Genomic DNA, 27191 nt, shown 5'->3' on the forward strand with positions numbered 1-27191 from the left:
CTGATAAAATTGATGCATCCTGGTAAGAGTTCAACTATACATGCATCGATGGGAATAATATGACAGAGAATTTAATCAACTACAATGTAAGGTATGACAGAAAGTAAATCCACAGAGAGCATCAATAGGTGATAACATAGTATATGCACAAACCTTTCAATCTTTGTGACAAGATAATGTGACGTGAAAACTCACATCAAGCTTCGAGAAGGCTTAGAACCCTGGAGTATCTGTATTTCTCTTACAGTTTTCAAGCCTACCGTCTTTCTCAAATGCAATTGTGACCCAAGAAATAGAAAATACAATTGTGACTTCCAGATGTATTTACTAGCATCATGTGGGAAAACCAGGAAGCAATGGGGTACATATTCAAATAAACTACAAATAAACATTTCAAATGCATCATCATTTCCAGCACCAGCATCATGCTTTCAAATGTGTCAACAGTTCTGCAGGTACTCTCTTCATTGAATACCTATTTGCACTACCCACCTAGTCCACTAGACAACCACAGGCAAATGATCGATTCCAAAGTGGCTCTATCATCTAAAGTAATCAATTAAATCAACATTGACTACATTATCCAGAAGGGAAGTCGATAAGAGAAAAACAATAGGCAAAAGGAACTGGTGTGGCCCAAAATCATGAGAAGCCTATTCATATCCATGTCAAAAAATGTTTTCCCATGATTAAAAGAGGTGGACATAAACCTCAAATACAACTACTTTACAATGAAATCATCACGGTGTCAGTGCTCAGAGATACCCTTTGAGCCAAATATATGGTTGGGATAACCATATCTTCATACTGAACAATATTCCTTATGCAATATGTCCACCAATAGACAATTTGTCAATTTTAATGTTTTAATTGTGGGGTGGGCATAAAAACAATCAAACCAGAAAACCGAATCGAATTGTGAGAAAAAAAAAACCCGTAAAAAACTGCGTTAACCAAAAAAGTTAAAACCGAAACAAAAACCAAACCGAACCGTTTCAAATGGTTCTGGTTTGGAAATATTAAGAATCAGAGGAACAGGACAAAATCGCTTTTAATATAAATTAGGGTAAATTACATAGTAGCCCCTCAGGTTTGAGGTCTATTACAACCTCATACAACATCTTTAAAACATTTCACTTTCATACCTCACGTATTATTTTATTTCAAAATAATACATCCGTTACATTTTTCATCCATTGATCCGTTAAGCGCTGACATGGCTGCCGCATTTGTGCCACGTGTCTGCCAAATCTGTGACACGTGGCAAAAAAATAATTTTTTAATTTAAAAAAAAAAAAGCCAAAACCCATCCCATCTCCCTGTAAACCCCCCTCCCCCCACCACCACAAACCAAACATAGATCCCTTAAAAAAATAAAAAAATAAAAAAAACGAGACCCATCTCCTCGTAACCTCCCCCCCCCCCCACCCATCCCATCTCCCCGTAACCCTCCCCCCTCCTCCGGGACCCAGCTCACCCACAACCCGACCCCCACCCCCTTTATCCCTTCTCTCATCTGCAACCCCACCCACCATTTTCTACTCTCTGCAACTCGCTCACACTCACCTTTCTCTCTCATCTGAACCCTGTAAGTCGGCGAGTCGGTCGGCTTCGACAACGAGGTATGTATTTAATTTTGTCCTTCAAATTTTGAATTTTTTCGATGCTTGGTTGGTGGTGGAGTTAGGTTTGCTAAGGGTGGGTGGGGTTGCAAATGAGAGAAGGGAGAAAGGGGGTAGGGGTGAGGAGGAGAAAGAGATCGGGGAAGGTGGGGGTGGGGTGGGGGTTTGCTGGGTTTTTTGATGGGAGGAGAGGTGAAGAGAGTGGAGGAGAGGGATGTGGGTTGGGGGTAGGCCTGGCAATTCCTGACACGACCCGATAACCCGACACGACACGACACGAAATTAACAGGTGTTCGGGTTGACACGATAACGAAACGGGTCGTTATCGGGTAACCCGATAAGCACCTGTTAAGATAACGGGTTGTTTCGGGTATACACGTGGGTAACACGATACACAATAAGCATAATATTAATTTAATAATTTTATAACCCTAAAAAAATACTATAATTACTACATATATTAATTTAACAATTTTATACGCCTAAAAACTATAATAATTATATATATATATATATTAAATTAACTATAATAATTATAATAATTATATATACTATAATAATTATACCCCCAAAATATTAACTATAGTTATATTTATATATATATATATATTAAATTTTAAATTAAATTTTATACCCCTAAAAACTATAATACTTATACATACAAAATAAATAGATTTAAATCTACTTAATAAATAAATATATATATATACACACACACACACACCATTGAACTTCATGGGATACGAATTATACGAAACTAATTTCAATGATTCAACCGTCAAACTTGTCTATATATGCTTCGAGATCGCATCAGCAAAAAATTACAAAAAACAAACATTCACAGATCAAGTAACGGGACAAAACTTTTCGACGGTTATAAACAAAAAATCACGATTTAATAGTTATTTTAACTCCGATTTTGATGATTTTTTACAGCTACACTCCTTGACCCTATATGAATACAATGAATGAATTCGATCTTCAATTTAAAATATTTACACAAGTGGATACCACAAAATCTTATGTTATACTTGATGAAAGTAAGAATAAACTCTTAAGTGTTAGTGAATCTATTGTTTTGATGGGATACGCATTCTACGAATGATCCAACCGTCAAACATGTTTGTATATACTTCGAGATCGCATACGCCAAAAATTGCAAAAAACAAACATTCAGAGATCAAGTAACGAGACAAAACCTTTCGACGGTTATAAACGAAAAATCACGATTTAACGGTTATTTTAACTCCAATTTTGATACTTTTTTACAGCTACACTCCTTGACCCTATATGAATACAATGAATGAATTCGATCTTCAATTTAAAATATTTACACTAGTGGATACCACAAAATTTTATGTTATATTTAATGAAAATATGAATAAACTTTTAAGTGTTACTGAATTTATTGTTTTGATGAGATACGCATTTTACGAAACTAGTTTCAACGATCCAACCGTCAAACTTGTTTGTATATGCTTCGAGATCGCACACGCCAAAAATTGCAAAAAACAAACATTCAGAAATCAAATAACGAGACAAAAAATTTCGACGGTTATAAACGAAAAATCACGATTTAATGGTTATTTTAATTCTGATTTTGATGATTTTTTACATTTACACTCCTTGACCCTATATGAATACAATGAATGAATTCGATCTTCAATTTAAAATATTTACACTAGTGGATACCACAAAATCTTATGTTATACTTGATGAAATTATGAATAAACTCGTAAGTGTTAGTGAATCTATTGTTTTGATGGGATACGCATTCTACGAAACTAGTTTCAACGATCCAACCGTCAAACATGTTTGTATATACTTCGAGATCGCATACGCCAAAAATTGCAAAAAACAAACATTCAGAGATAGAGTAACAGGACAAAACTTTTTGACGGTTATAAACGAAAAATCACGATTTAACGGTTATTTTAACTCCGATTTTGATAATTTTTTACAGCTACACTCCTTGACCCTATATGAATACAATGAATGAATTCGATCTTCAATTTAAAATATTTACACTAGTGGATACCACAAAATCTTATGTTATACTTAATGAAAATATTAATAAACTTTCAAGTGTTAGTGAATATATTGTTTTGATGAGATACGCATTTTGCGAAACTAGTTTCAACGATCCAACCGTTAAACTTCTTTGTATATGCTTCGAGATCGCATATGCCAAAAATTGCAAAAAAAAAACATTCAGGGATCAAGTAACGGGACAAAACTTTTCGACGGTTATAAATGAAAAATCACGATTTAACGGTTATTTTAACTCCGATTTTGATCATTTATTACAGCTACACTCCTTGACCCTATATAAATACAATAAATGAATTGGATCTTCAATTTAAAATATTTACACAAGTGGATACCACAAAATCTTATGTTATACGTAATGAAAATATTAATAAACTCTTAAGTGTTAGTGAATATATTGTTTTGATGAGATACGCATTTTGCGAAACTAGTTTCAACGATCCAACCATCAAACTTGTTTGTATATGCTTTGAGATCGCATATGCCAAAACTTGCAAAAAACAAACATTCAGAGATCAAGTAACGAGACAAAACTTTTCGACGGTTATAAACAAAAAATCACGATTTAACGGTTATTTTAACTCCGATTTTGATGATTTTTTACAGCTACACTCCTTAACCCTATATAAATACAATGAATGAATTCGATCTTCAATTTAAAATATTTACACTAGTGGATACCACAAAATCTTATGTTATACTTAATGAAAGTATAAATAAAATCTTTAAATGTTAGTGAATCTATTGTTTTGATGGGATGCACATTCTACGAAACTAGTTTCGACGATCCAACCGTCAAACTTGTTTGTATATGCTTTGAGATCGCATATGCCAAAAATTGAAAAAAACAAATATTCAAAGATCATGTAACGGGACAAAACTTTTCGACGGTTATAAACGAAAAATCACGATTTAACGGTTATTTTAACTCCGATTTTGATGATTTTTTACAGCTATATTCCTTGACCCTATATAAATACAATGAATGAAGTCGATCTTCAATTTAAAATATTTACACTAGTGGATACCACAAAATCTTATGTTATACTTGATTAAAGTATGAATAAAATCTTTAAATGTTAGTGAATCTATTGTTTTGATGGGATACATATTCTACGAAACTAATTTCGACTATCCAACCGTCAAACATATTTGTATATACTTCGAGATTGTATATGCCAAAAATTGTAAAAAAAAAACATTCAGAGATCAAGTAACGAGACAAAACGTTTCGATGGTTATAAACGAAAAATCACGATTTAACGGTTATTTTAACTCCGATTTTGATAATTTTTTACAGCTACACTCCTTGACCCTATATGAATACAATGAATGAATTCGATCTTCAATTTAAAATATTTACACTAGATGAAAGTATGAATAAAATCTTTAAATGTTAGTGAATCTATTGTTTTGATGGGATACGCATTCTACGAAACTAGTTTCGACGATCCAACCGTCAAACATGTTTGTATATACTTCGAGATTGTATATGCAAAAAATTGCAAAAAATAAAGATTCAGAGATCAAGTAACGCGACAAAACTTTTCGACGGTTAAAAACGAAAAATCACGATTTAACGGTTATTTTAACTCTGATTTTGATAATTTTTTACAGCTACACTCCTTGACCCTATATGAATACAATGAATGAATTCGATATTCAATTTAAAATATTTACACTAATTTTATGTTATACTTAATGAAAATATTAATAAACTCTTTAAGTGTTAGTGAATATATTGTTTTGATGAGATACGCATTTTGCAAAACTAATTTCAACGATCCAACCGTCAAACTTGTTTGTATATGCTTTGAGATCGCATATGCCAAAAATTGCAAAAAACAAACATTCAGAGATCAAGTAACGAGACAAAACTTTTCCACGGTTATAAACAAAAAATCACGATTTAACGGTTATTTTAACTCCGATTTTGATGATTTTTTACAGCTACACTCCTTGACCCTATATAAATACAGTGAATGAATTTGATTTTCAATTTAAAATATTTACACTAGTGGAAAATCTTATGTTATACTTGATGAAAGTGTGAATAAAATCTTTAAATGTTAGTGAATCTATTGTTTTGATGAGATATGCATTCTACGAAACTAGTTTCAACGATCTAACTGTCATACTTGTTTGTACGCCAAAAAATTGCAAAAAACAAACATTTAAAGATTAAGTAACGGGACAAAACTTTTCGACGGTTATAAACGAAAAATCACAATTTAACGGTTATTTTAACTCCGATTTTGATGATTTTTTTACAACTACACTCCTTGACCCTATATGAATACAATGAATGAATTCGATCTTCAATTTAAAATATTTACACTAGTGGATACCACAAAATCTTATGTTATACTTAATGAAAGTACGAATAAACACTCTAGTGGGTCACTTTCATTAAGTTTTGAGTTCCATTGGCAAGGTTTAAACTTTTGAGAAAGGCTTCACAACCTTGAAAACAAAAACGGTTTCATTTGTCATATCCTTGCACATTTAATATTTGTAATAGATTAGTAGTGTATGGATGTATTTTTCATGAGGCTCTTATTTTCGAGTGTAGATGTAGTCCTTAAACGACAAATGTGTTTTAATATTTTGAAGTATTATTTATGTGACAATGTGTGGTATGTGCAAATTTAAGAAATTTGTTTTTTAATGGGTCATAACGGGTCGGGTCACTTTACCCGTTAAGGACCCGTTAAGATAACAGGTGTGACACGACACGACCCGTTACACGAACACGACTGACACGACCCGTTTGTCAGGCCTAGTTGGGGGGTGGGGGATGGGGGTAAGCTTTCTGGGTTTGTTTGTGGGGGTGGGAGGTTGCGAGAGGTGGTTTTTAGTTTTTTTTTTTTTTAGTTTTTTTTTAAAGAAGATTCAGGTAGTTTTTTTTATAATTAAAAAAAATTTCCATGTGGTGTGCCACGTCAAAACTTACCGAATCAATAGATGAAAAATGTAACGAATGTATTATATTGAAATAAAATAGTACGTAAGATATGAAAGTAAAATGTTTTAAAGATGTTGTATGAGGTTGTAAAATCTAAGGAGCTACTATGTAATTTACCCTATAAATTATTGTTTTATTATTATTTTTATATAAATAAGACATTTTTCCAAGAAGGCCATGTGCATAAGCCCAATATTTTTCTTCACTTCTCTCCCCCTCCTTTGTTGTTTTATCACTTTTCTCTCCCTACATTATTTTTTTCCATTCTTTTCTAGTATATTATGCATTATGTACATTTTAGTTTTAGTTTAAGATCTACACTTTGGTCTTGATATGAGTCTTTTTATCTTTTGATTTATATTTATATGCACATTTTCTATCTTCCGGTCACAAATCTTGTAGATCAAGTAGTGGAAACTCAGATTTACTTGAATTTGTGGTTGAAATGTGTTTGGTATTAGAAGTAGAAAATTAGAAAAAAAAACATATATATAATTTTGGTTAGAACCGTAAACCGGTATGAACCGAACCATACAATTTTAGTAATAAATTTAAACGGAACTACACCGAACCAAATCGATGAAATTTTTCGATTCTAGTTTTATTTTGAGGATGGAATCGGGCTGAACCGGACCATGCCCACCATTAATTGTGATCAATCTGTGGTGACGATATCTGTAGGCAAAATAAGGAAGAGAAATGCTAATATCTACCACCTGTGTGGTTCATCAATCATCACTCGTAACATGTCGTAACATTCTTTCTTTTTCAAAAGAGCACATCAATCTTCTTAAAATCTGACATTGAACTGCAGTTCCAAAATAAGCTGCCATTGAGTTTATTGAAAAATCATGTATAACAAGCATCACGTAGACTAAAGAGAAAATAAAACAAACATCTGCAGCGTGTAAGTGGGTGTTATTGTGTAAGTGCGGGTGGTACAATTGCTGAGCATGAAATGGCCCTTGCCATTCACTTAATTCTATGCAAATGGCTCTTGCCAGACCAACTTATGAGCATAAAATTCATGGCTTGCCGTTATGCTCTCTAAGTTCATAGCTTCCATCTTGCTGCAAGCTCATATCAAAAACTTCAGATCCTGAATCATTTCGCTTACTACTCCGAGTCTTTCTTGTTGGACTCTGCCCTCTCCGTTTCCTATCAGAACCAGCTTCTGCACCGCGCATTGTGGGACTCGGTCCTCTCTGTTTCCTATCAAAACCGGCTTCCGCATTATCAAACCCAACTGAAGACTTAGAATTTCTCCTATTCCCTCTCTTCACCACTCTGCCATCGTACTTCTTCCCACTTTGGCCATTCACACTCAACGATTCCAGAGCATGTTTCAGATTCAAACCCTCCCCATCTGATTCCTCTGAATCGAACGACCCACTTCCCAATTTCCCCTTACCCTTAAACCCATCTCCCAATTCCTCAGCTCCTCCAAATCCTCCATCTTCAAGCTCCAAACTCTCCAATTCCTCCGGCCCAGAAATCCTTTTATACGGCCTCACACTATGAACAACCCCTTTGGGGAAAAACCTCGCGGAGGGTAAGTCCTCCATGGTATGAAACAGCTGCGGGCCGTCCCTCTCCGTCCACAAATCGAATCCACCAGGCTTCTGAAACCTATCAGCCAAGACCTTGACTTGCTCGTCGGCGTTGACAGAAAACAAGTTCGGAGCTTTCTCGACAACCTCCCACGGCCGCTCAAGCTCGGACACGGCGGCTTTGAGCTCGGCCCTCTTTCGCATCTCGTAGATTTGGCGCTCGCGGCAGAGCCGCGCCTTGAGGAGCTGCTTGGCTTTTTTCGCCTGCATGCGCTTCCACTGCCACTTGGATACGCCGCCGGGGAAGGTTCTGGGCCCGCCGCCCATCCGGATTATCATGGGTTTGGGTGTTAGAGTTAGGGATTGGAGGGAGAGGTGGGAGAGCTCCGTGTGGAGGAAGAGAGGGGTTGGGGACGTTAAGGCATTGGAGAACGAGAGGCGCTGCATTTGGGAAACGAATTAGGGATTGAGTGGAGAAATAGGGGGAAGTTGGAGAATTGAAATTAGGGTTTGCAGAGATTGGAACGGAGGAAGAAGATGGCGGGAAGTGAGGGCAGCGAAGCCACTGTGTTCCACTGTGGAGTGTGGAGTTTCCGAATGTGTGGCGGTTGGCTTTCTTAGCATTTTGGATGAGGGAGTAGGGAAACAACCCGACCCGGACCGGCTCATCTATAAATCGTAGGCTTATCTTTCGGGCCCTTAACAATCTGTGGGCCGGTAATATATTGAAATTTAGCTCACTTTTTTTCACGCACTTAATCAAATCTTGAATTACGATAATTAGGATTAAGCAGTAAAGCAAAAGAACTTTCCCCGGAAATCTCATGGGATTATAAAATTGTTGTTGTACATTCTAACATTAATTGTTGGTACATTTCGAAAAGTTATTGGTGTACTTGTCACAAAGTACTATTGACCAGTCTGATCTATGTACAATAATAAAATTGATATATAAGAAAGATATGGTAAAATTAATAAATAGATACAAATATTGATGGTGTATACGTTGGAAGTGATGAGGTTGGGTAAGGCGTAGAAATAGGCCAAGTGCAGCCGTCAGAATCTTCCAATGTTAAAAAGAAAAATTGGATACAAATATTGTAATAGTGAATTGGTAGTAACGTATCGCATCATAACGCTCACACCAAGAAATCTTGAACTTGAATGTTGAACCAAAAATCAAGAGTTTGATCTTGTGCAAAGGTGTCCAAGGTTGATCCCATATGTTCATCTCCAATAACTATTAAAATTTAGGTATATTGGTCGATTTGCCTTCGAACTTATATGAAACTAAAATTGGCAGCTCTATACAAGTTGGGAGTGCAAATCAACAAGTACCTCTAAAATTTATGCTTCCAAAATCAAATTTTTAGCATATTTTTTCCCAACTAAAATTTAGCATCTCAACTATATCAATTGTCGAACAATTGTTTTAGCCTCAATTTTTTTCTTTATCCTACAAACGGGATGTTTTTTTTCTTTATTTTTATATTTTAGTTAGTTTTTGTTGGTTTACCGTTATACTTTTGTTTATGAAAACACCTAAGGGAGAGTGTGATACGTAGAGGGATCTTTTACAAAAAAAAATAAAAGAAGCTATTATTTGGCAGTTGGATTAACAACATTTTACACTTTTCAAGTTTAAAGTGAATTTAAAATGAATCGCTAAGTTTTAATTTTTTCACATTGTATACAAAGATGATTTGAAATCATATCAAGTTATGTTTTGTCTGTTTAATCGTATGGTCTTTCGTTAAATTGAGAAAATTGCAACTGTGGAACCCGTTTCTACACTAGATAGAAGCCACACTTGCATCACCATAATTCTGAAGGTAATTATGGAATTACCTCTTAGTAGTTAATTGGTAATAATGATAAACTAACCTTCATAACGTAAAGCACCAGTGGTCTAGTGGTAGAATAGTACCCTGCCACGGTACAGACCCGGGTTCGATTCCCGGCTGGTGCACTTATTTTTTCAACCTTTTTCTAGATCCAACTTTCTTTTTTGGCACTTTTCCAACTAGGATTTCTGATCGAACAATGTTACATCGAGATTCAGCAACCAACTTAATCTGCCTGGCTCGAGAGTTGAAGCCTGGAGGCACGTGTGTTCTTGACAGTGAGGAGCCTCTGCGCACGTGAAACTGCAGCCAATCTCTTGCCCTACTAGGGTTTGACTATCACCATTCACCAGTCGATCGATGAGCTGGCTTATAAAAATGAAGGCAAGCAACCCTAAGCCAATCACACACCTTTCGTGCACAGACAGTGACTTACAATTTGACAGAAACCTTGTAATTCATATGAGACACACCGTGCTGCGGTCTCAAGTTGTCCAAAACAGTTGTTTCCTGCTGCATGACGATCGAACACATCTTCCTAATCTAAATTTTTAATCACTAAACAAGTACTTGATTTCATAAAAACTAAATTAAAATATTGCACGAGAAGTTACGCAGCAACAGAGAGTAGGTGCTTAAAATATCATGAAACCCTAGCGCTGTGTCTCTGATTTCCCAAACACTACCACAATCCAGGCTTGTAGATTCCATGCTGCTGCTATTATTTATCACCAACTCTATCGAAAGAGTTCTTATATACAAACAGACCAAGATATACGATCGATGTACATATTTAGTAGACATGCTTATATTCCTAGCTAGATCATGAAAATGCACCCCCGGCTGTATGATCGAACCATTCGAAGCGACCATTATCTTATACGTTCATAATTCCAGAAAGCAAAACTCAATGCATGAATGCTTGAACATGGCAGTCATAGTGTTAATAGCATGTAACCATGTTCTATTCAAGAGTGAGAATTCCGACGTTCTTAAGATGTTCACAGAAGATGCAACCTTGTACTAATTTCTTGGAGACCATGTTGATGTACAAATTAATTACTTATTTAATCCATTTTGGAGTTGTTATTTAAAAGTAATTTTACCAATCTGTTGACGCTTGGTGGCTGGGACTAGATCAAATTTGAATTTCAATTTGTCGATATGTAAGACACAATGTGTTGAACTGTTGTCTAATTTAATAAGTATACACAATCTCAGTATTTATTATAAATTTACTAAATTGGTCATGTCCAAACTTATTTGATATAGTTCAATCCTAAATGAGTCATCAAACAATCTCAATGCAATTCAATGTGTACGAAACAAGATATATTGAAGAAATTAGAGAATGGTGTCATCTAGTAAGTTGCTACCTAGACCTATTGCTAAGGGCATGGTCACTGGTCACCATATGAGCTGTTGCCATCCCAAGCAATATATTGATACGATCGATATTAAAAAACACCGACCAAAATTTATATAGCTACTTCTGACCATCTTCCAATCTTTAGTTATGGATCTATGGGAACCAGAGCTTTCCATTTAATTTATTTTTCTTCTGTTCGTAAGTTATAATATCAAATTATTTGCATGTACAACTTGACAAATAAACATGTTACTCATCTTGTTCCCTTGATTCAAATATTAGTTGTATTTCCGATATTCTAATGATTACACGTGTAATCTTCTTGCATTTCCCCCCACAGACAACCCCATTAATTCAAAGTACAGGAACGAATAGATTATTCCTAGAATCCGACAATTCGAACTTTCCATCTAATTATAGGGTCTGCATGCACTCTTCTGCTCACATGCAAACCCCTATATAATATATATATTGCTCTCAAAGAATCCCTCTATTCATCCTCCTCATCCACTCCAAACATCCAACACCCATTTTCATAAGTTTTCTCAGGAGAAAAAAAAAAACAATCCATTTCGTAAAAAAGATGGCTCAATCTCAATGGCTTCTCCTTTGCTTGATCTCAGCAGCTGCTTATGTGAGTGTAACCATGGCTGATGAAAATGCTCATCAAACCCTAGGGCAGTCTCCTTCAGCTTCAATCGCAAGCACCCCAGCTCCAAGTCCATCTCCACCTGTAATTAGGAAACTGGGAATGCACAACCCTAGTAAGGCCAACTCCAAGTCTTCTGACGCACCAGCTTTAAGCCCGAGCAGTGCACCTGCAGCTTCCACAAGTGAAGCGCCGGAGACTGAAGAGAGTCTGAGCATCCCAGAGCAAGAGATCCACCTCAAAAAGCACCACCATTCGACGGATAAGTCGGTTGCCGGTGGCGGTGTGATCCTCGGAGGACTTGCCACCACCTTTTTGGTTGCAGTTTTCAGTTACATTAGAGCCACTGCAAGACATAAAGCTTCAGCGACTAGTACTACTGGTTCTCAAATTGCGTAGTTCTGTCGTATGTATGTTAATGGGTGTGTTAATTATGCGGCTGTAAAGAAATTAATACGAAGTAAAATATGATATTGAAGTATGAAGATAGCAGAATGTATGAAGTTTTAGAAGAACAGAAAGTTATATGAAAATATTGAGAGAAAATGATAGATGTAAAATGTATTTGATTTTCCTTACTATGTTGTTTTACAATTCACACTTACATAAGTGTTTCCAAAACTCAATCTTACAAAGTAAGTAACCTCCTTTTAACTACCTCCTTATGTCAACCAACTATCTCCTTATTCCAACTAACTATATCTCTAACCACTAAGATTCCAACTAACATACCAACCTTTATAGTCTCTTGACAAGTGGCATTAGTTACCCACTGATATCCTTTTCACTTAGACCACTATTTTCCACTTCATTCTTCTTACATCCCCCCTCAATCTGATGCTCGAGAGCACTGAGCATTAGATTGGCACAATGCTGCTAAAACAAGGGTGTAGACAAACCCTTTGTAAGTATGTCTGCAGACTGATCAGCAGATGAAACATGCTGAACCTGAAGATCGCCACGAGTGACCCTCTCCCGAACAAAATGATAATCTATTTCAATGTGTTTGGACTTAGCATGGAACACAGGATTTGTAGAGAGGGCAATAGCAGATATATTATCACAATAGATCATGGGAGAAAAAGGTAAAGAGATATGCATATCACAGAAGAGCTGTCGAATCCAAGCAAGTTCAGCAGCTGTAATAGCAAGGGCACGGTACTCAGCTTCTGTGGAAGATCGAGACACAGTATGTTGTTTCTTCGATGCCCACGAAATAGGATTTGAACCAAGAAACACAACAAAACCTGAAGTGGATCTCCTATCGTTTGGATCACCTGCCCAATCTGCATCACTATAAGATTGCAGATGCATGGGACCTGGTTTGAAGTGAATACCATAGGTAGATGTGCCTTTGAGATAACGAAGAATTCGCTTGACAGCAAAGACATGAGAAACCATAGGATTATGCATGAATTGACAAGCCTGATTAACTGCAAATGCTATGTCAGGTCTTGTGAACATGAGATACTGAAGTGCACCAACAACACTCCTATATTGTTCAGGACTGTGATAAGGCTGTCCATCATCCTTAATCAACCTATGATAGGGTAGACATGGTGTGCTACATGTTTTAGAATCCTGTAAATCCACTTTATCAACCAACTCAGTGATGTATTTTGTCTGTGATACAAATAAGCCTTCGGATGTATAAGTAATCTGCAATCCCAGAAATTAATGCAACCGTCCCAAGTCCTTCATTTCAAATTCTTGAGTGAGAGCGTGGATGACTTGATCGATTAATTGTGAACTGCTACCAGTGAGAATAACATCATCAACATATAAGAGTAATAACATTGTCCCATGTGAAGACTGTTGCACAAATAATGAAGGATCTGCAGGAGAGACTTGAAACCCGAGACTTGGTAAAAAACTGGTAAACCTCTCATTCCAGGCTCTGGGAGCCTGTTTTAATCCATATAATGACTTCTGGAGCTTACACACATAATCGGAAGGATGTGAGGCACTTGCAAAGCCTGGAGGTTGGGCCATATAAACCTCCTCTTGAAGTATGCCATGTAAGAAGGCATTCTTTACATCGAGCTGTCTAAGAGACCACTTGAATTGAGCAGCCAAAGAAAAAATAAGTCTTATAGTTGTAGGTTTAACAACAGGACTGAATGTCTCTAGGTAATCAACACCCTCCTCTTGACTATACCATTGGGCCACAAGTCGAGCCTTATACCTTGCCACTGACCCATCTGCATGTTTCTTTATTTTGTAAATCCATTTGCAACCAACTAAGTTCTTATCAGGTGTTAATGGAACTAAAGACCAAGTCTTTTGAGAGTGAAGAACATCTATTTCCTCTTACATTGCCACCTACCATTCTAAAACTTGAGATGCAGATTTGAATGTTTTGGGTTCTGAAGTAGTAGTAGCAGTAAAAGCTTTCTTTTTGAACACCCCATTCTTAGATCGGGTTTGCATAGGATGTATATTCATAGGTATGGGGAGAACAACACTTAGTTGCTCCTGTTGAAAGTCATGATCCACAGGGAAAGGGTGTTGTGTTGTGGAGCTGGTTAGGTGGACTGCAAGATCACACGATATATGTGATGAAGGAATATGATTTGTGGGATAAGAAAAACATTCTGGAGCACTAGATGCAACTGTTTCCAAGGAATCTGAGGCTCTGGATGCAGACAATGAATCTGAGGCACTAGATGAATGCATAGACAAGGAGTGTGTAGTTCGATATGATAATGAATGAGATGAAGGTGTAGATGCTTGATTGGTTAATGGAATGATAGGTGTGACAGATGAGGAATGGATGTGAGCATGGGATTCATTCAATGGAGATGAGGCATACACTAATTTTGATGGTTGACACATACTGGAAGTGGAATATGGAAAGCTATTTTCATCAAATAATACATGCCTAGACACAAGAATTTTACCAGTTGCAATATTAAGACAAATAAACCCCTTATATTGACCTGCATATCCTAGAAACACACAAGTTGCAGTTTTAGGATGAAGTTTATAAGTGTTGTAAGGTTTTAAGAGTGGAAAACATGCACAGCCAAAAACTCTGAGATGTTTTATATCGGGGACTTTGTTATATAGTTTTTGAAAAGGTGACTGCATATGTAAAGTAGCACAAGGCATCCTATTAATCAAATAAGAAGCAGTACTACATGCATGAAACCAGAATTGGGTTGACACTTTTGCAGTTTGAAGAAGTGTAATTGCTGTTTCTACAATGTGTCTATGTTTTCGTTCTGCCAATCCATTCTGTTCAGGTGTGTAAGGACAAGATTTTTGATGTAAAATACCATTATGTGATAGATATTGTTGAAACTTAGTGCTTGTAAATTCACCACCCCCATCAGATTGAAAAACTTTAACTATAGCAGAGAATTGGGTACACAAATAGGCATGAAAATGAACAAAGGTTGCAAACACTTCTGATTTATTTCGTAATGGAAAAATCCATGTGTATCGAGTACAATTATCTATGAAGGTTACATAATATCTAAAACCTTCATAAGAAAGTAAATGGGCAGGTCCCCATACATCACTGTGTATTTTTTCCAATGGTATGACATATTTGTGTACAGGAAAATCAAATGGTAACTTGGTAAATTTGCCCTCTGAACATGGTGTGCAGATCGATGAACATGGATCTAATGATGTAGAAACTTGACATTGATGTAGAATTGCAGAAGTGATTGCATTGGATGTGTGTCCTAGTCGTTTGTGCCAAATGCTGGACTGAATTGGTTTTGCAAGAAAGCATGAATGTAATGCAGGTGGGATAGATGATGTCTTCTATGAAATGTTGAATGGTATAGGGTAATAACCAGCTCTACATAGCCCCTTGAATAGGATCTTCCCTGTGGATTTGTCCTGAATCCAAAAAGAAACATCATCACAAATGAATCTGCATCTATTATCTTTGCAGAGTTGATAGATAGATAACAGGTGTTGTGAAAGTTTTGGAACATGTAGAACATTCCGAAGTGTAAGAGAGTGTTGTGGAACTACTAATTTAGAAGTACCAATACTGGAAATACTTAAACCTGCACCACTTGCAGTGGTAATGGTGTCTGTGCCCTGATATGGAGTAGACAGCTCCAATTTTGCCAACTCAGATGTCATATGTGATGTAGCACCAGTGTGCAATCCAAAACTGTTCAGATGGTGCTGAAGGTTGATAGTTGGCATGCATTGAAGAGAGATTAGCAGTTGGAGGCCTTCCTTGATACACAAAATTGCTCCTGTGATAACATTGAACTGCTGTGTGCCCGTATTTCCAGCAAACTTGACATTGAGTAGGAGTAGGAGCACTCGAGGGTGGAGTAGTATGCCTTTGAAAACAGTCTGCAGCAACATGGCCCTTTTTATTGCATATTTGACAAATAGGAATGTCAATTGGATGATCTGGACAATGGGATTGGTATGGTTTGGGAGTACCAAGAATACCAGGATTACCATTTGAAAATCTTGGACCACTAGTATATTGAAATCTTCCCCTGCCTTTGCCTCTGAAATTATTCCCTTTATTGCCTCCATAGGTAGAATAACCACCATTGAAATTGTTATATGGCCCATGTCCATGACCATGATTAACAGAACTTGATCCTCCATTTGACTTGAAGGATTGATCAGAAGAAGACCTTGGTTGATCTTGATCGAGAGCAAGAGTTTTTCCTTTATCGGATTGAGTGCTAGCAACCATGGCACTGCCAAAAGACAACCCAGAGGTACTGTCAAAAGATTTCTCAATGATAGCTTTTTCGGCCAATAATTGAGACCGAAAATCTTTTAGAGAAATCCCATTTTCTCTTCCTCTGATCACACATCGAAATGTGTTGAAATCTGCAGATAAACCTTTCAACGCTAGGATGATAATATCATCATCATCAAAATTTACCCCAGCGGCAGCAAGATGATCTCTGGCATCTTTGATTTTTTGAAGATAAACCGACACAGATTCTGACCCTTTCTTGATGTTATGAAGTTCTGTCTTCATCTGAAAGATTGTAGCCTTCGTAACAGCAGAAAACCTTTCGGTGAGATTGAGCCACATCTCACAAGAACTCTTACTCCCAATGATGCAGGACATGGCAGTCGAAGATAGTGTAGCAATAAAAAACTGCATTAATGCACAATCGTGCATCTTCCAAACCAGGTAGTCATCGTTTTCGACTCCTTCAGCATTCGAAGCATTATCAAAACGTGATGGACACTTTCTTGAACCATCCACAAATCCCATGATTCCATGACTTTCCAGAAGCAACCGAACCTGAAAACTCCAAGTAAGATAATTGGAGTCATCCAATTTCACTATGACTGAAGTGGAGATTGTGGAGAGAAGATTGGTGATGGGTGACTGAATAATCTGCAACTGAGCAGCTGTAACCATTTTCGCAAATTCTTGAAGCACACTTTCACTGATGCGTTTAATCAAACAGTTGGTGGGCAGACGAAAAGAAACCAACTGTCGAAGCACCTTGTATATTTCCGGATGCCAAAACTCACACAAATATTCAAACTAGAGGGTGTAGAAGAGAAAGAAAATGTGATGAAGATTGAGCGGAAGCATCGGATCGATCGGCCGGCGATGATACCATATGAAGATAGCATAATGTATGAAGTTTTAGAAGAATAGAAAGTTATATGAAAATATTGAGAGAAAATGATAGATGTAAAATGTATTTGATTTTCCTTACTATGTTGTTTTACAATTCACACTTATATAAGTGTTTCCAAAACTCAATCTTACAAAGTAAGTAACCTCCTTTTAACTACCTCCTTATGTCAACCAACTATCTCCTTATTCCAACTAATTATATCTCTAACCACTAAGATTCCAACTAACATACCAGCCTTTATAGTCTCTTGACAAGTGGCATTAGTTACCCACTGATATCCTTTTCACTTGGACCACTATTTTCCACTTCATTCTTCTTACATGAAGCACGTAAATTATCGGGGCCTTGAACATTTCAACTAGTGTTGATAGAAATTGGACGACCACATAATTTGATCACGAATTCATTTGATATTTCAAATCAATTAGGCAAGAGTAATGCTATTTAGACATATAAATTTAACCTCGTAGCTGACATACATTCTAACAGAGATATGAGTCAAGTACAATAGCGTGTTATCTTTTTAAGGTAAAAGTCTCAGATTCAATTCGAAACCATAAAGAGACAAAGAGTTAGAACGGAGAAAGGTTTTCCGCAAAACAACGTCGCTCATTACATCTAGTGCTTTCTCAAACCAACAACAAACAATATCAGACAAAACACCAAAACGGATGAGACGTTGCGCAACACTTTTAGATTAGCATTTCACATGGCAGTTTAATCTCCAATCATCGATTGCAGCAGGGCTTTCGAGTGTTCCACGATATGACCAAAGTGTGACACATATATAGACTAGGTATGCAAAGCTGCAATAATCTGCGGGAATTGCTATCCATGATAATTACATTAGGCCACCAGTAATTCACATACACCTTTTTAACTTCTTATTTACCGCTCTTTATTTATAACCATCAAATTAAATAAATCAAATAAAATCAACGGTAAAGATTAAGGGACGTTTTGATATAGGCGCTTCGTTATTCAATTTCATTGATTAAACGTATGTTCCTTATAAGAATTTGATTACACTTTTTTTCTATAATTTTATTAGAGGTACGCTTGATAATATTGGTATGTTTGATTACTTAAAATATGAATACATTTGATTTTATGCTCCACTTTGATTTTGATACATTTAGAATTCTAAATGTACCAAAAATCGATACGTTTATTTTCATATGCACCATAAGTGGTAATGATGAATTAGTTAAATTAATATTTCAAATAAAGTCATGAATTTAAAATTCCTATATTGTAGGAAATTAATTGCAAGTTAACTATTGAGTTGGCAATTGATCAAAATATTTTAATCAAATTTTGTGAAGAGCAAATGTTTAGTCTAAACAAGTTGAAAAAAATGTAGGAGATTCTAACTACTCTCAAATTTAAATATGACCGTCTAAGAAGTTAAAAAGAAGGAAAATACCTCAAAATAAGACAATTTCTTAATCTTGTGACAAAATTAGGACAAAACGGCCTTGCACAAGCCAATCACACCATGCACAAAACCAAAATTATTAAAATACCCACATATAAATGGGTTATTCCTCCCATTTTTTTTTATTTCTCTCTCTCTACTCTCTCTCCCTTCCTTTCTCTCTTCTCGCTCTACTCTCTATCCCTTCCTCAGATCTCTAAGCTCTGCTTTCGAAACGATGGAAGTTCAAAGAGAAGCGAGAAGAGTGAGCTAGGATTTGGGTTCACCGCCTTCTACCTCTTATTTTGAACAAAGGGATGTGAGAGAGAGGTGAGAATAGTGAGCTAGGTTTTGTACCATATTTTATGTTTTGGTCGGAAAGTTCCATTTTTTCCGGTGACTGAAGCTTCGGCAAACATAGTAAGGTAGGGTGTTTAGTTCCAAGTTCCTTCATCAATGATTTATGGAATAAATGGGTTGTTTGTAAGATGAATTAATACTTAGAAGTTAAATTAGGTTTGTGTTTCATGTTGGGGCATATGAGTTGTGGAATAAAATTCAAGTTTTGACGTGCTACAAGACTGGGATGGAACAATATCTGGTTCAAGTGTTCAATTGCAGAAATTTGTGAAATTTTTTCAGTAATGTGCATGTGGTGCACATATGGTGTGCATGGCTACATCTTAATATGAGAAGCGGGAATATTCACTAATTATGATGCATGTATGTTGTACCCTAGAATTTGTGAGTATGACCACAACCTAGTTGGCCTCAGCGAAAAACAAATTAAGAAAAATCTTAGAGGACGTTAAGGGTCATGCGTGTCCGTGAAATAACAACAATGAGTATCATGTTTTCCACATGCACGGTTAAGCAGTGGTTAATATACGTAACGACTTTTCAAACTGTCATCGTTAAAGTTTCTCTCGTTCTATGCATGTCATGTGCATGTACTGTACATATTATGTGCATGTGGTGTGCATATAGTGTATTATGTGTAGATGGTGTGTATTTACATCTTTGATACTCTTCGCATTAATGTAGTTTACTACTTTTTCCTTTTGATTTAGAGGTAGGCTTTGGAAATACGAACAAAGCAAACGAGTTCGTAAAACAACTTCCTTTTATTCAGTTGAGTTCTTTCATGGCCATTCAAACTGCAATTTTTTTAAAATCCTTGAAATATTTGAACCCAATCAAATTTGATACCAAATTCAAATTAATGAATCTTCGATTCTTCATATAAAGTTTAGGGTCATTTTTCTGATTTCGAAGAGAAAGCTGTGAGCTATGGGCTTTTGGGTTAAGCCCAGATTTGTGAGCATAAAATGTGCATCTCCTGTGCATGTCATGTACATACAGTGTATAAGCGAGCTTAAGACGAAGAAAGCGAACGAGTGCGTGAAACAATTTCGTCCATATCCTTCTCTCTTCCTTCTTTTCACTTTGATTTGTCTCTTTTCCCTCAAATTTATCTCTTCTCCAAAATGCAACTAACTTTTAATACGTTTTTTTCATTTAATTGCAGCAAAAGCCAAACCCTATTTTAGTGCTTGTAATGAGAGAGGGAGCAGAGGGAGGGAGAAGACAGAAAAAATGAAAACCCACATATAAATAAGAGAAATGATAAAAAATCAAAAATCAAAATTGAAGGATTTGAGTCTCCTAAAAAAAAAAACACCAAACCGACAACTCCATAAATCCATCAATCAAAAAGCAAAATTAAGCAAACCCAATTCACAAAACCTACAAATGAAAAGGTAAAAATCGAAGATGAGTGGGTTAGAGAGAGTTCTTGAGCATATTCGAAATTCAAAATGTAGAGAGAGAGAGAGAGAGAGAGAGAGAGAGAGAGAGTTTGGATGAAGAAGATGGAAGAGCTCTTGGATGAAGAAGATGGGTGGCTTAGGGTTCTTTGAACTAGAATTGTGGGAGAGAGATTTCTCTCTTTTCTCTGTTTCTCTCTTTACAAAATGATAAATGAGAGTTGAAATTTCTAGATAACCTATTTATATGGGAAGACAATTTGGTCATTTTAAGGTATATGAAAAATCTTATTTCTGTCCGATTATTGTGCATGCCGTGTGCATATTCAAAATATCATATTTATATCCTAAGATTAAGAAATTGTCCAATTTTGAAGTATTTTTCCTAAAAAGAATGAAAATTACTGTTTTCCCATTTAACCGACCGTTTGAAATATACGGGGCCGCTACCGACTCCATTGGGCCCAAATCTATATTCACTATACGGCGAACACCCTCGTCTCTTCCGTCCTTCGTCCTTCCAGTTTCCCAAAGGATTTCCTTTCGCGGAAGGAAAAAAAAAAAGAAAAAGCAACAAGAAAAGCTCACCGATCAATCGCACTGATTCACACAGCCATGGCGAACGACAAGTCGGTGATGGCAGTAATCAGAGCCGCGAGGCCGAACTTCCGCAACAACGACGACAAGGTCGTTTTCGCCGTTCACGCCTCCTTCCTCGCCGCTGGCTACGTCCTCACCGCCGCCGGTCCCCCTGCCTTCTCCGAATCCGCTCTCTCCTCATCTTCTACGGGTACCCACTTGTTTAATTTCGATAAATGTTTAACTTTTCTTAGAAATAATTGATAGTTTTCCTCAAATTTTTGTGGGTTTTGTTAATTTGGGGTTGCAGATGAAGTGGGCATGGAGCAGTGGAACGAGCTCGACGGCGAGTACGCATTCGTCTATATGAACCCAGAAAAGGGCTCGAAGAAGGTGCTGGTTAAGTGCCTTACGATGAACGGCAAGTTGCTTGTGGATGCACTGGCTGATGGGAGCTCTCAGCCCGTCCATCTCGAAATCGAGTAAGCTTCTGCTGCGATTCTTTGGGCTTTTACAAATTTGGTAGTTTTATTCTTGCTTGTTAATGGGTTTTCTGCGGTTAACGAAACAAATTACAGTGTTGGTGATTATGTTGGAGAGGATGGGGGCAGCAATTACTCCACACAGTTCAAGAATTTAGAGAATCTGGTGAAGAAATTGGATACTGAAGTTCTGTCAAAATTATATGGGTCTGGATCGTCCACATCCGGTTCTTCAATTAACCCTGTAAGGTAACTGGGTTTTGTCTTTGAATCGCTTCGGTTCTGCTGACTTTTTTGTTTTTAATCTGAGTTTTGCATGCATTATTTGATGTAGAAGTGTATTAATACTCTGCTAAAATAGTCATCGTTAATTGTTATGCTAATTTATCGGTATATAGTTTAAGTATCAGTGAATGTTCTTTTTACGGACTAGTTTCTTTTTGTTATGGAACTTTGCAGTTCAGAAAAGAGTGAGAGATCAACAACTGAGTCTGTTTCTGGACCTTCACGCTTTCACACTGGACCTTCAGCCCCTTACACTGATCCTTCAGGGTATCTCTCTCCCGCTCTCTCTGCATATGTGTATTTTATGTCTCTGTACGTGTGATTCTAAGCGGTCTATATGTTTGTTAAGTTTTGCTAGCTTATGCTTTGGGTTTTGTATAAAGTCTGTTTCTTTGATAAATCTTACATGCCCTTTTTTGGTTGCTACCTGCCTGTTACACCCTCCCTAGATTGTTATAATATATGTTTGTTGTGGTATTAAGAGGGGGACATTGATTCAGTCCCTAACAAAATGGAGCAACTAGTTGATGTCTATACATTCCAAAGTTAATGTCACATTGATAATCATTGACGCTGATGGTCCTCCATCTTGGGAATTCGTCTGTTGACAAGGTATGTCATATTCATCGCCTTGTAGAGCAGTGTTACTGCCTTTACCATTTGGGACTGGCCAAGAGACCAACATCTTATCAATTTTCAATTTTAGAGGGTCCATCTATTAGATTCATTTCAGTATGTTTAATTAAGTCGAGATGGGATTAGTAGCTTAGATTGTAAGGCATTTGTATGTGAGACTTGGCTTAGGTTTTTCAAGAGTCTAAAACTAGTTATGTATCATGCTTTCCTGTTTATAGCATCGTATACTCTTTTCATTATCTAATTTGGAAGATTATTTTTACTTCTTAAGTCTCCCCATCAATTTGTAAGGAAATAACTAGGAGCCTAGGAGGTTCAAATTATCATTTTATAGATTTAAAATATAAATAAATCAAAACTTTCTTTCTTGAAAGATTATTAGTAAAATGGCATCCTATTCTACCTTGTAAGAGGAACCTAGATGTTTTAATTTTTTTCAAAAGTTTTTCATTCAGATTAATTAGAGGTTAGTTGTTAAGAGAGTTTGGGAATTGCATTGACTTTGTTAGGAAGAAAGTAGACAGTCATGGCAATATGTCTTTTTTGTTGTGATCGGAGTGAGTTAGCAGCGTCATGCTTAAAATTTTCATTTGTATCATTGAAAGTTTCCAAAGCATGCAGTTTACTCTATGTTTTCTGGCTTGCTTTGCAGAATTGCGTATCCTCCTGTCATGCCTTATGGTGGTAGTGATGTTCTTCCTGGGCCTGGTGCTGGAGTCTACCCTTCAAGGTATCGTATTTCAACAAGACATCATATTGGTGGTCATTGCATTTTCAAACCCGGTTTTACTGTTTTACTGTTTTACTGTTCGACATTTGACAACATGCTTGTTATGTCAATCTTTCAGGGGTGATGGTAGTGGAAGCATGCTTGTAGGTTTGTACAATTCTTATTTACTCTTATTGTGCTGATAATAATCACATTACTTTTTTTATTGGGACTCATATTTCATTCGTTGTGTCAAAATAGGACCCCATGACCCTCGTTGGTTTGGTGGCGTTGGAGACCCTGGGTTTAGTTTTGATCCCTCTAGGCCAGCAGGTGTTCCACCAGGTGCTCGTTTTGATCCCTATGGGCCCCCAGGTGTTCCAGGTTTTGAGCCTAATCGATTTGCAAGGTACGTGGAATAGCAAAGTTTCACTAAAATTGAAATTAGGTTCTTCCCTGGTTCCCACCTGATAGAGCTTTCATTATTTTTAAGTTTAACAAGCCTTTTTTTTTTTTCACTCGAGGCCTTTGATCGTACTTAATCCGTCATGGTGAATTGAGATTATTACCTGTGTTTTCACTGTTACTTTCCAAATGGATGTACAATTGTTTACGGTGTTTGGGAAGTGAACAAATAATGAATGATAGATGCAAAGTTTCCAATAATACCTTCACTGGAGTATAATATGGTGTGATTTCTACGTCTTCCAGGAATCCACGGAGGCCGCCGGGAGGTGGCACTCATCCAGACCTGGAGCATTTCGGGAGCGGCTCAGATTTCATTTAGATATGCTGTTCAAGCCATAAGTAGTTTGTCATCAAATAAGAAACTCGAGTACTAATAGGAGCTGACAGAGGATCTCTCTTTTTCCTTTCTTGTTTGGCATGCAAGTTGCTATGTAAATGTAAACGACAGGGTTTTCATAGGAGTATCATATATGTTGTCTGTATATTTAAAATTTTCCACTCCTTATCCTCGGTTTTGCGTTTGTGAGGAACTTTTGGTTATCTGAAAGCGGTTTTAGCCCTTTCCAAACGATATCAGTGTCGTGTATGATGTATTGCATTTTTTTCACCACCCTTCCTTCTAGTTCCTAAGAAAAATAGACTACAAGTATCATATGCCCTCGCCCCTTACGTGGAGGCTGACGAGCTGCATATGTAATCTGTTTTTGGCTCCTTTGAAACGAGTCTATCCTTTGAAGAAAATGTAAAGCCAGTTTCTCACCTGTCTCAACAACCATCATCAGACCATGAAAATCCAAAACGATGATGGCCTCATCTACGGGCCCTTGTAGATGTCGCTTGGCATCTTGGATCAAGAGCGTTTTCACATGAAATTGCGTTATCATGGCAGCATTTAAAATGGTGCAAGTCTCTTTCAGGTTGTCGAGGTGATGCAGAGATTAGTTCGGATATTCATCTCTATAGTTCAGATTACTGTAAAATATCGTTTGTACAAAGAAAAAAGAAATACATAACTTTGTGGTATTATTTGTTCAATAGATGTTTGACATTTAAAAAGAATACCTCCGATTTAAAAAACTTTTGACTCGTAATATTTTTTTATTACAAGAGAAACTTTGTGGTATTATTTGTTCAATAAATGTTTGACATTTAAAAAGAATACCTCCGATTTAAAGAACTTTTGACTCGTAATATTTTTTTATTACAAGAGAGTTTCTCTGATGATTAAAGTCGGCCACCTAGAAAAACTAGGAGTGAGAATGAAGAAGGAAGCTTCCATGCAATTCCATGTAAAATTCCAAAACCTGCAGAGACGTAAGAATCCGGGAAACGTGTGAAACATTTACCTGCGTTTTCTCTAGAAGCCCATCTTTTCTTTTTAGTCCTCCAAATCAAGAGAATTAAACACAAAAAACCACCTACCTTCTAGATTGACAGAGACATTTCAAATATAATAAACCCTTCATTGTTATCTCATGTGTTTCCATACCTTTGTACCTTATATATGTTTTTTCTAGTTGGAATTAAAATATCTACTTCGGAACCCACTACCATTACTAATTCCTAGACTTTCTGCAGCTGCAAAAAGCACACAGATCTTGCTGGGAAAAAAGCACAGATATGAGCCTTCCAAAGTATTCTCTTCTTCCTTTCTTGTTGCTTCTGGTGGTTGTTTTTGCATCTGGGAAATCTTCAGCTGCTGAAGGAAGACCACTCTCCCTCTTGCCACAACAAGGTAAGAATTTCAAGCAACGTTACGTCTAACATGTATTCCCAAACTCTGAGAGATACTCATCCATTGTTGCGGTATTTTAAGCCAATCACGTATTGTTATGCATGAAGGGTTTGGTTTGAAATACCGCTACCGGAGAAATCACAGATTACAGTTTCTGATTTTGGATATAATTGAATTGACTTAGTTAGATGTCTTGTGTGAATAAATTGCAGGATATGCGAAGGTTTTTGGTACACTTGGAATAGTTTGCGAGTGTTGTGATGGAGGTGAATGCACAAGTACCTGGACTGGGTCTTGCAGTAAGCTGACATGTCTTCCTTGGAAACAGCAGTAACAGCCCTACAGATTTTTTTTTTCTTTTTCTTTTCTTTTTCTTTGGCTTTCTCTTCTTCTTCTACATACTTTGTAAAATTAATATACTAGTGGAATTAGAGGGTTATTTTTCCCCTTTTAAGCTGGGTCATGTAAATCGTTATTTTACAGCTAAGGGAGTAACCAGATAATGATGCGATTGACCGATAAATGGAAACATTGTTCTATGAGTTAACTGTTTGATTGCCTGTCTAATACTAATGATTCTGAACTAATAATTGCCTAATTAGAAGATATTTGATGCTGGTACATAAAAGTTTATGTATTGGCTCGATTAAGTTATAAGCCAACTAGTTTTGTTCGTGCAACTTGTATGTATCATAGGTGGTTAACAACATTTACTCTTACACTTGAAGCTTTGAGTCGGATTTCTCCCCTCATTGAACAAAAACAAAAAATAAAATAAAAACCTGCCAGCATCTACTCAGAGAACCAATCCTAGTGTGTTTCATTGCTAAAGAGTGTGGGTGTGGGGAGATTTTAGGTGGAATTGAGATCAGAAACGTGGCTGAAATTTCTTCACTCGCATCAGAAAAAAAACTTTCCACGTTTAGAGCTTTCGAAAGGACATGATATTATACATAGCCGCCGATTCAAATGGAGCTGGGTCCTAAGGTACTCCATTTTTCTTTAATTCTTAATTTAAAAATAAAAATCAAATATGTTGCGAGTTATATATTAGGTAGAGTGTAAATAGTAGTTTATTGTCCTACATTGGTAAAGTACATATGTAATACAAATTGTAACTCCTATATATACTCCACTTTGGAGATTAATGAATATATAAGAAATTCCCAAATATTGTCATATATATTTTTGGTATTTACCATGTTTAGTTTAATATTGGTATTTACCATGTTCAGTTCAATATGGCATCAGAGTAGTTCGTTCTTGGTGACCTGTGTGCTTTAATTTTGTGCCCACATTTTTTGTGATTTTCTTCGTTAAAAAAAAAAGTGAATAGTGGCGCGCTACAGTACAGTGCGTGAACAGTGGTCAGTGATTGCTACAGTGCGTGAATAGTGCTCTGCTACAGTATCTGGTAAATTGTTTTCATTCCGCTGCGTATCTTTTGTGCCTTTATTGTTCGTGAT

At 36.7% G+C, this 27191-nt stretch overlaps 2 protein-coding genes, 1 long non-coding RNA gene and 1 other non-coding gene across 4 annotated transcripts; 3 read left to right on the forward strand and 1 right to left on the reverse strand.

Annotated features, from left to right (window-relative positions):
* Window positions 1–7450: 7450 nt before the first annotated feature.
* On the reverse strand, window positions 7451–9063 carry LOC114824397 (uncharacterized). The gene has a single exon (XM_029101220.2). The coding sequence runs from the start codon at window positions 8631–8633 to the stop codon at window positions 7662–7664; it is 972 nt and encodes a 323-aa protein (XP_028957053.1). The 5' UTR covers window positions 8634–9063; the 3' UTR covers window positions 7451–7661.
* Window positions 9064–10084: 1021 nt separating this feature from the next.
* Window positions 10085–10155, forward strand: TRNAG-GCC (transfer RNA glycine (anticodon GCC)). Its single transcript has one exon. It is a non-coding gene; the product is annotated as a tRNA-Gly (tRNA).
* Window positions 10156–21282: 11127 nt separating this feature from the next.
* On the forward strand, window positions 21283–24495 carry LOC103419369 (probable proteasome inhibitor). The gene is made up of 8 exons (XM_029101221.2): window positions 21283–21621; window positions 21721–21892; window positions 21989–22141; window positions 22352–22444; window positions 23466–23543; window positions 23662–23690; window positions 23784–23931; window positions 24234–24495. Exons 1-8 carry the CDS (start codon window positions 21447–21449, stop codon window positions 24307–24309), a joined length of 924 nt encoding a protein of 307 aa, XP_028957054.1. The 5' UTR covers window positions 21283–21446; the 3' UTR covers window positions 24310–24495.
* Window positions 24496–25320: 825 nt separating this feature from the next.
* LOC114824398 (uncharacterized) lies at window positions 25321–26272 on the forward strand. The gene is made up of 2 exons (XR_003772695.2): window positions 25321–25725; window positions 25938–26272. It is a non-coding gene; the product is annotated as an uncharacterized lncRNA (long non-coding RNA).
* Window positions 26273–27191: the final 919 nt, after the last annotated feature.

This window comes from Malus domestica, chromosome 04 (genome assembly GCF_042453785.1).
Source record: "Malus domestica chromosome 04, GDT2T_hap1".
Classification (NCBI taxonomy): Eukaryota; Viridiplantae; Streptophyta; class Magnoliopsida; order Rosales; family Rosaceae; genus Malus; species Malus domestica.

Bases quoted from the DNA above. Each gene is read 5' to 3' on its own strand.
- LOC114824397 (XM_029101220.2), bottom strand. From the start codon at position 8,633: ATGCAGCGCCTCTCGTTCTCCAATGCCTTAACGTCCCCAACCCCTCTC.
- LOC103419369 (XM_029101221.2), top strand. From the start codon at position 21,447: ATGGCGAACGACAAGTCGGTGATGGCAGTAATCAGAGCCGCGAGGCCG. The intron at 21,622-21,720 runs GTACCCACTTGT...TTGGGGTTGCAG, and splicing joins TCTCTCCTCATCTTCTACGG to ATGAAGTGGGCATGGAGCAG. The intron at 22,142-22,351 runs GTAACTGGGTTT...GGAACTTTGCAG, and splicing joins TCTTCAATTAACCCTGTAAG to TTCAGAAAAGAGTGAGAGAT.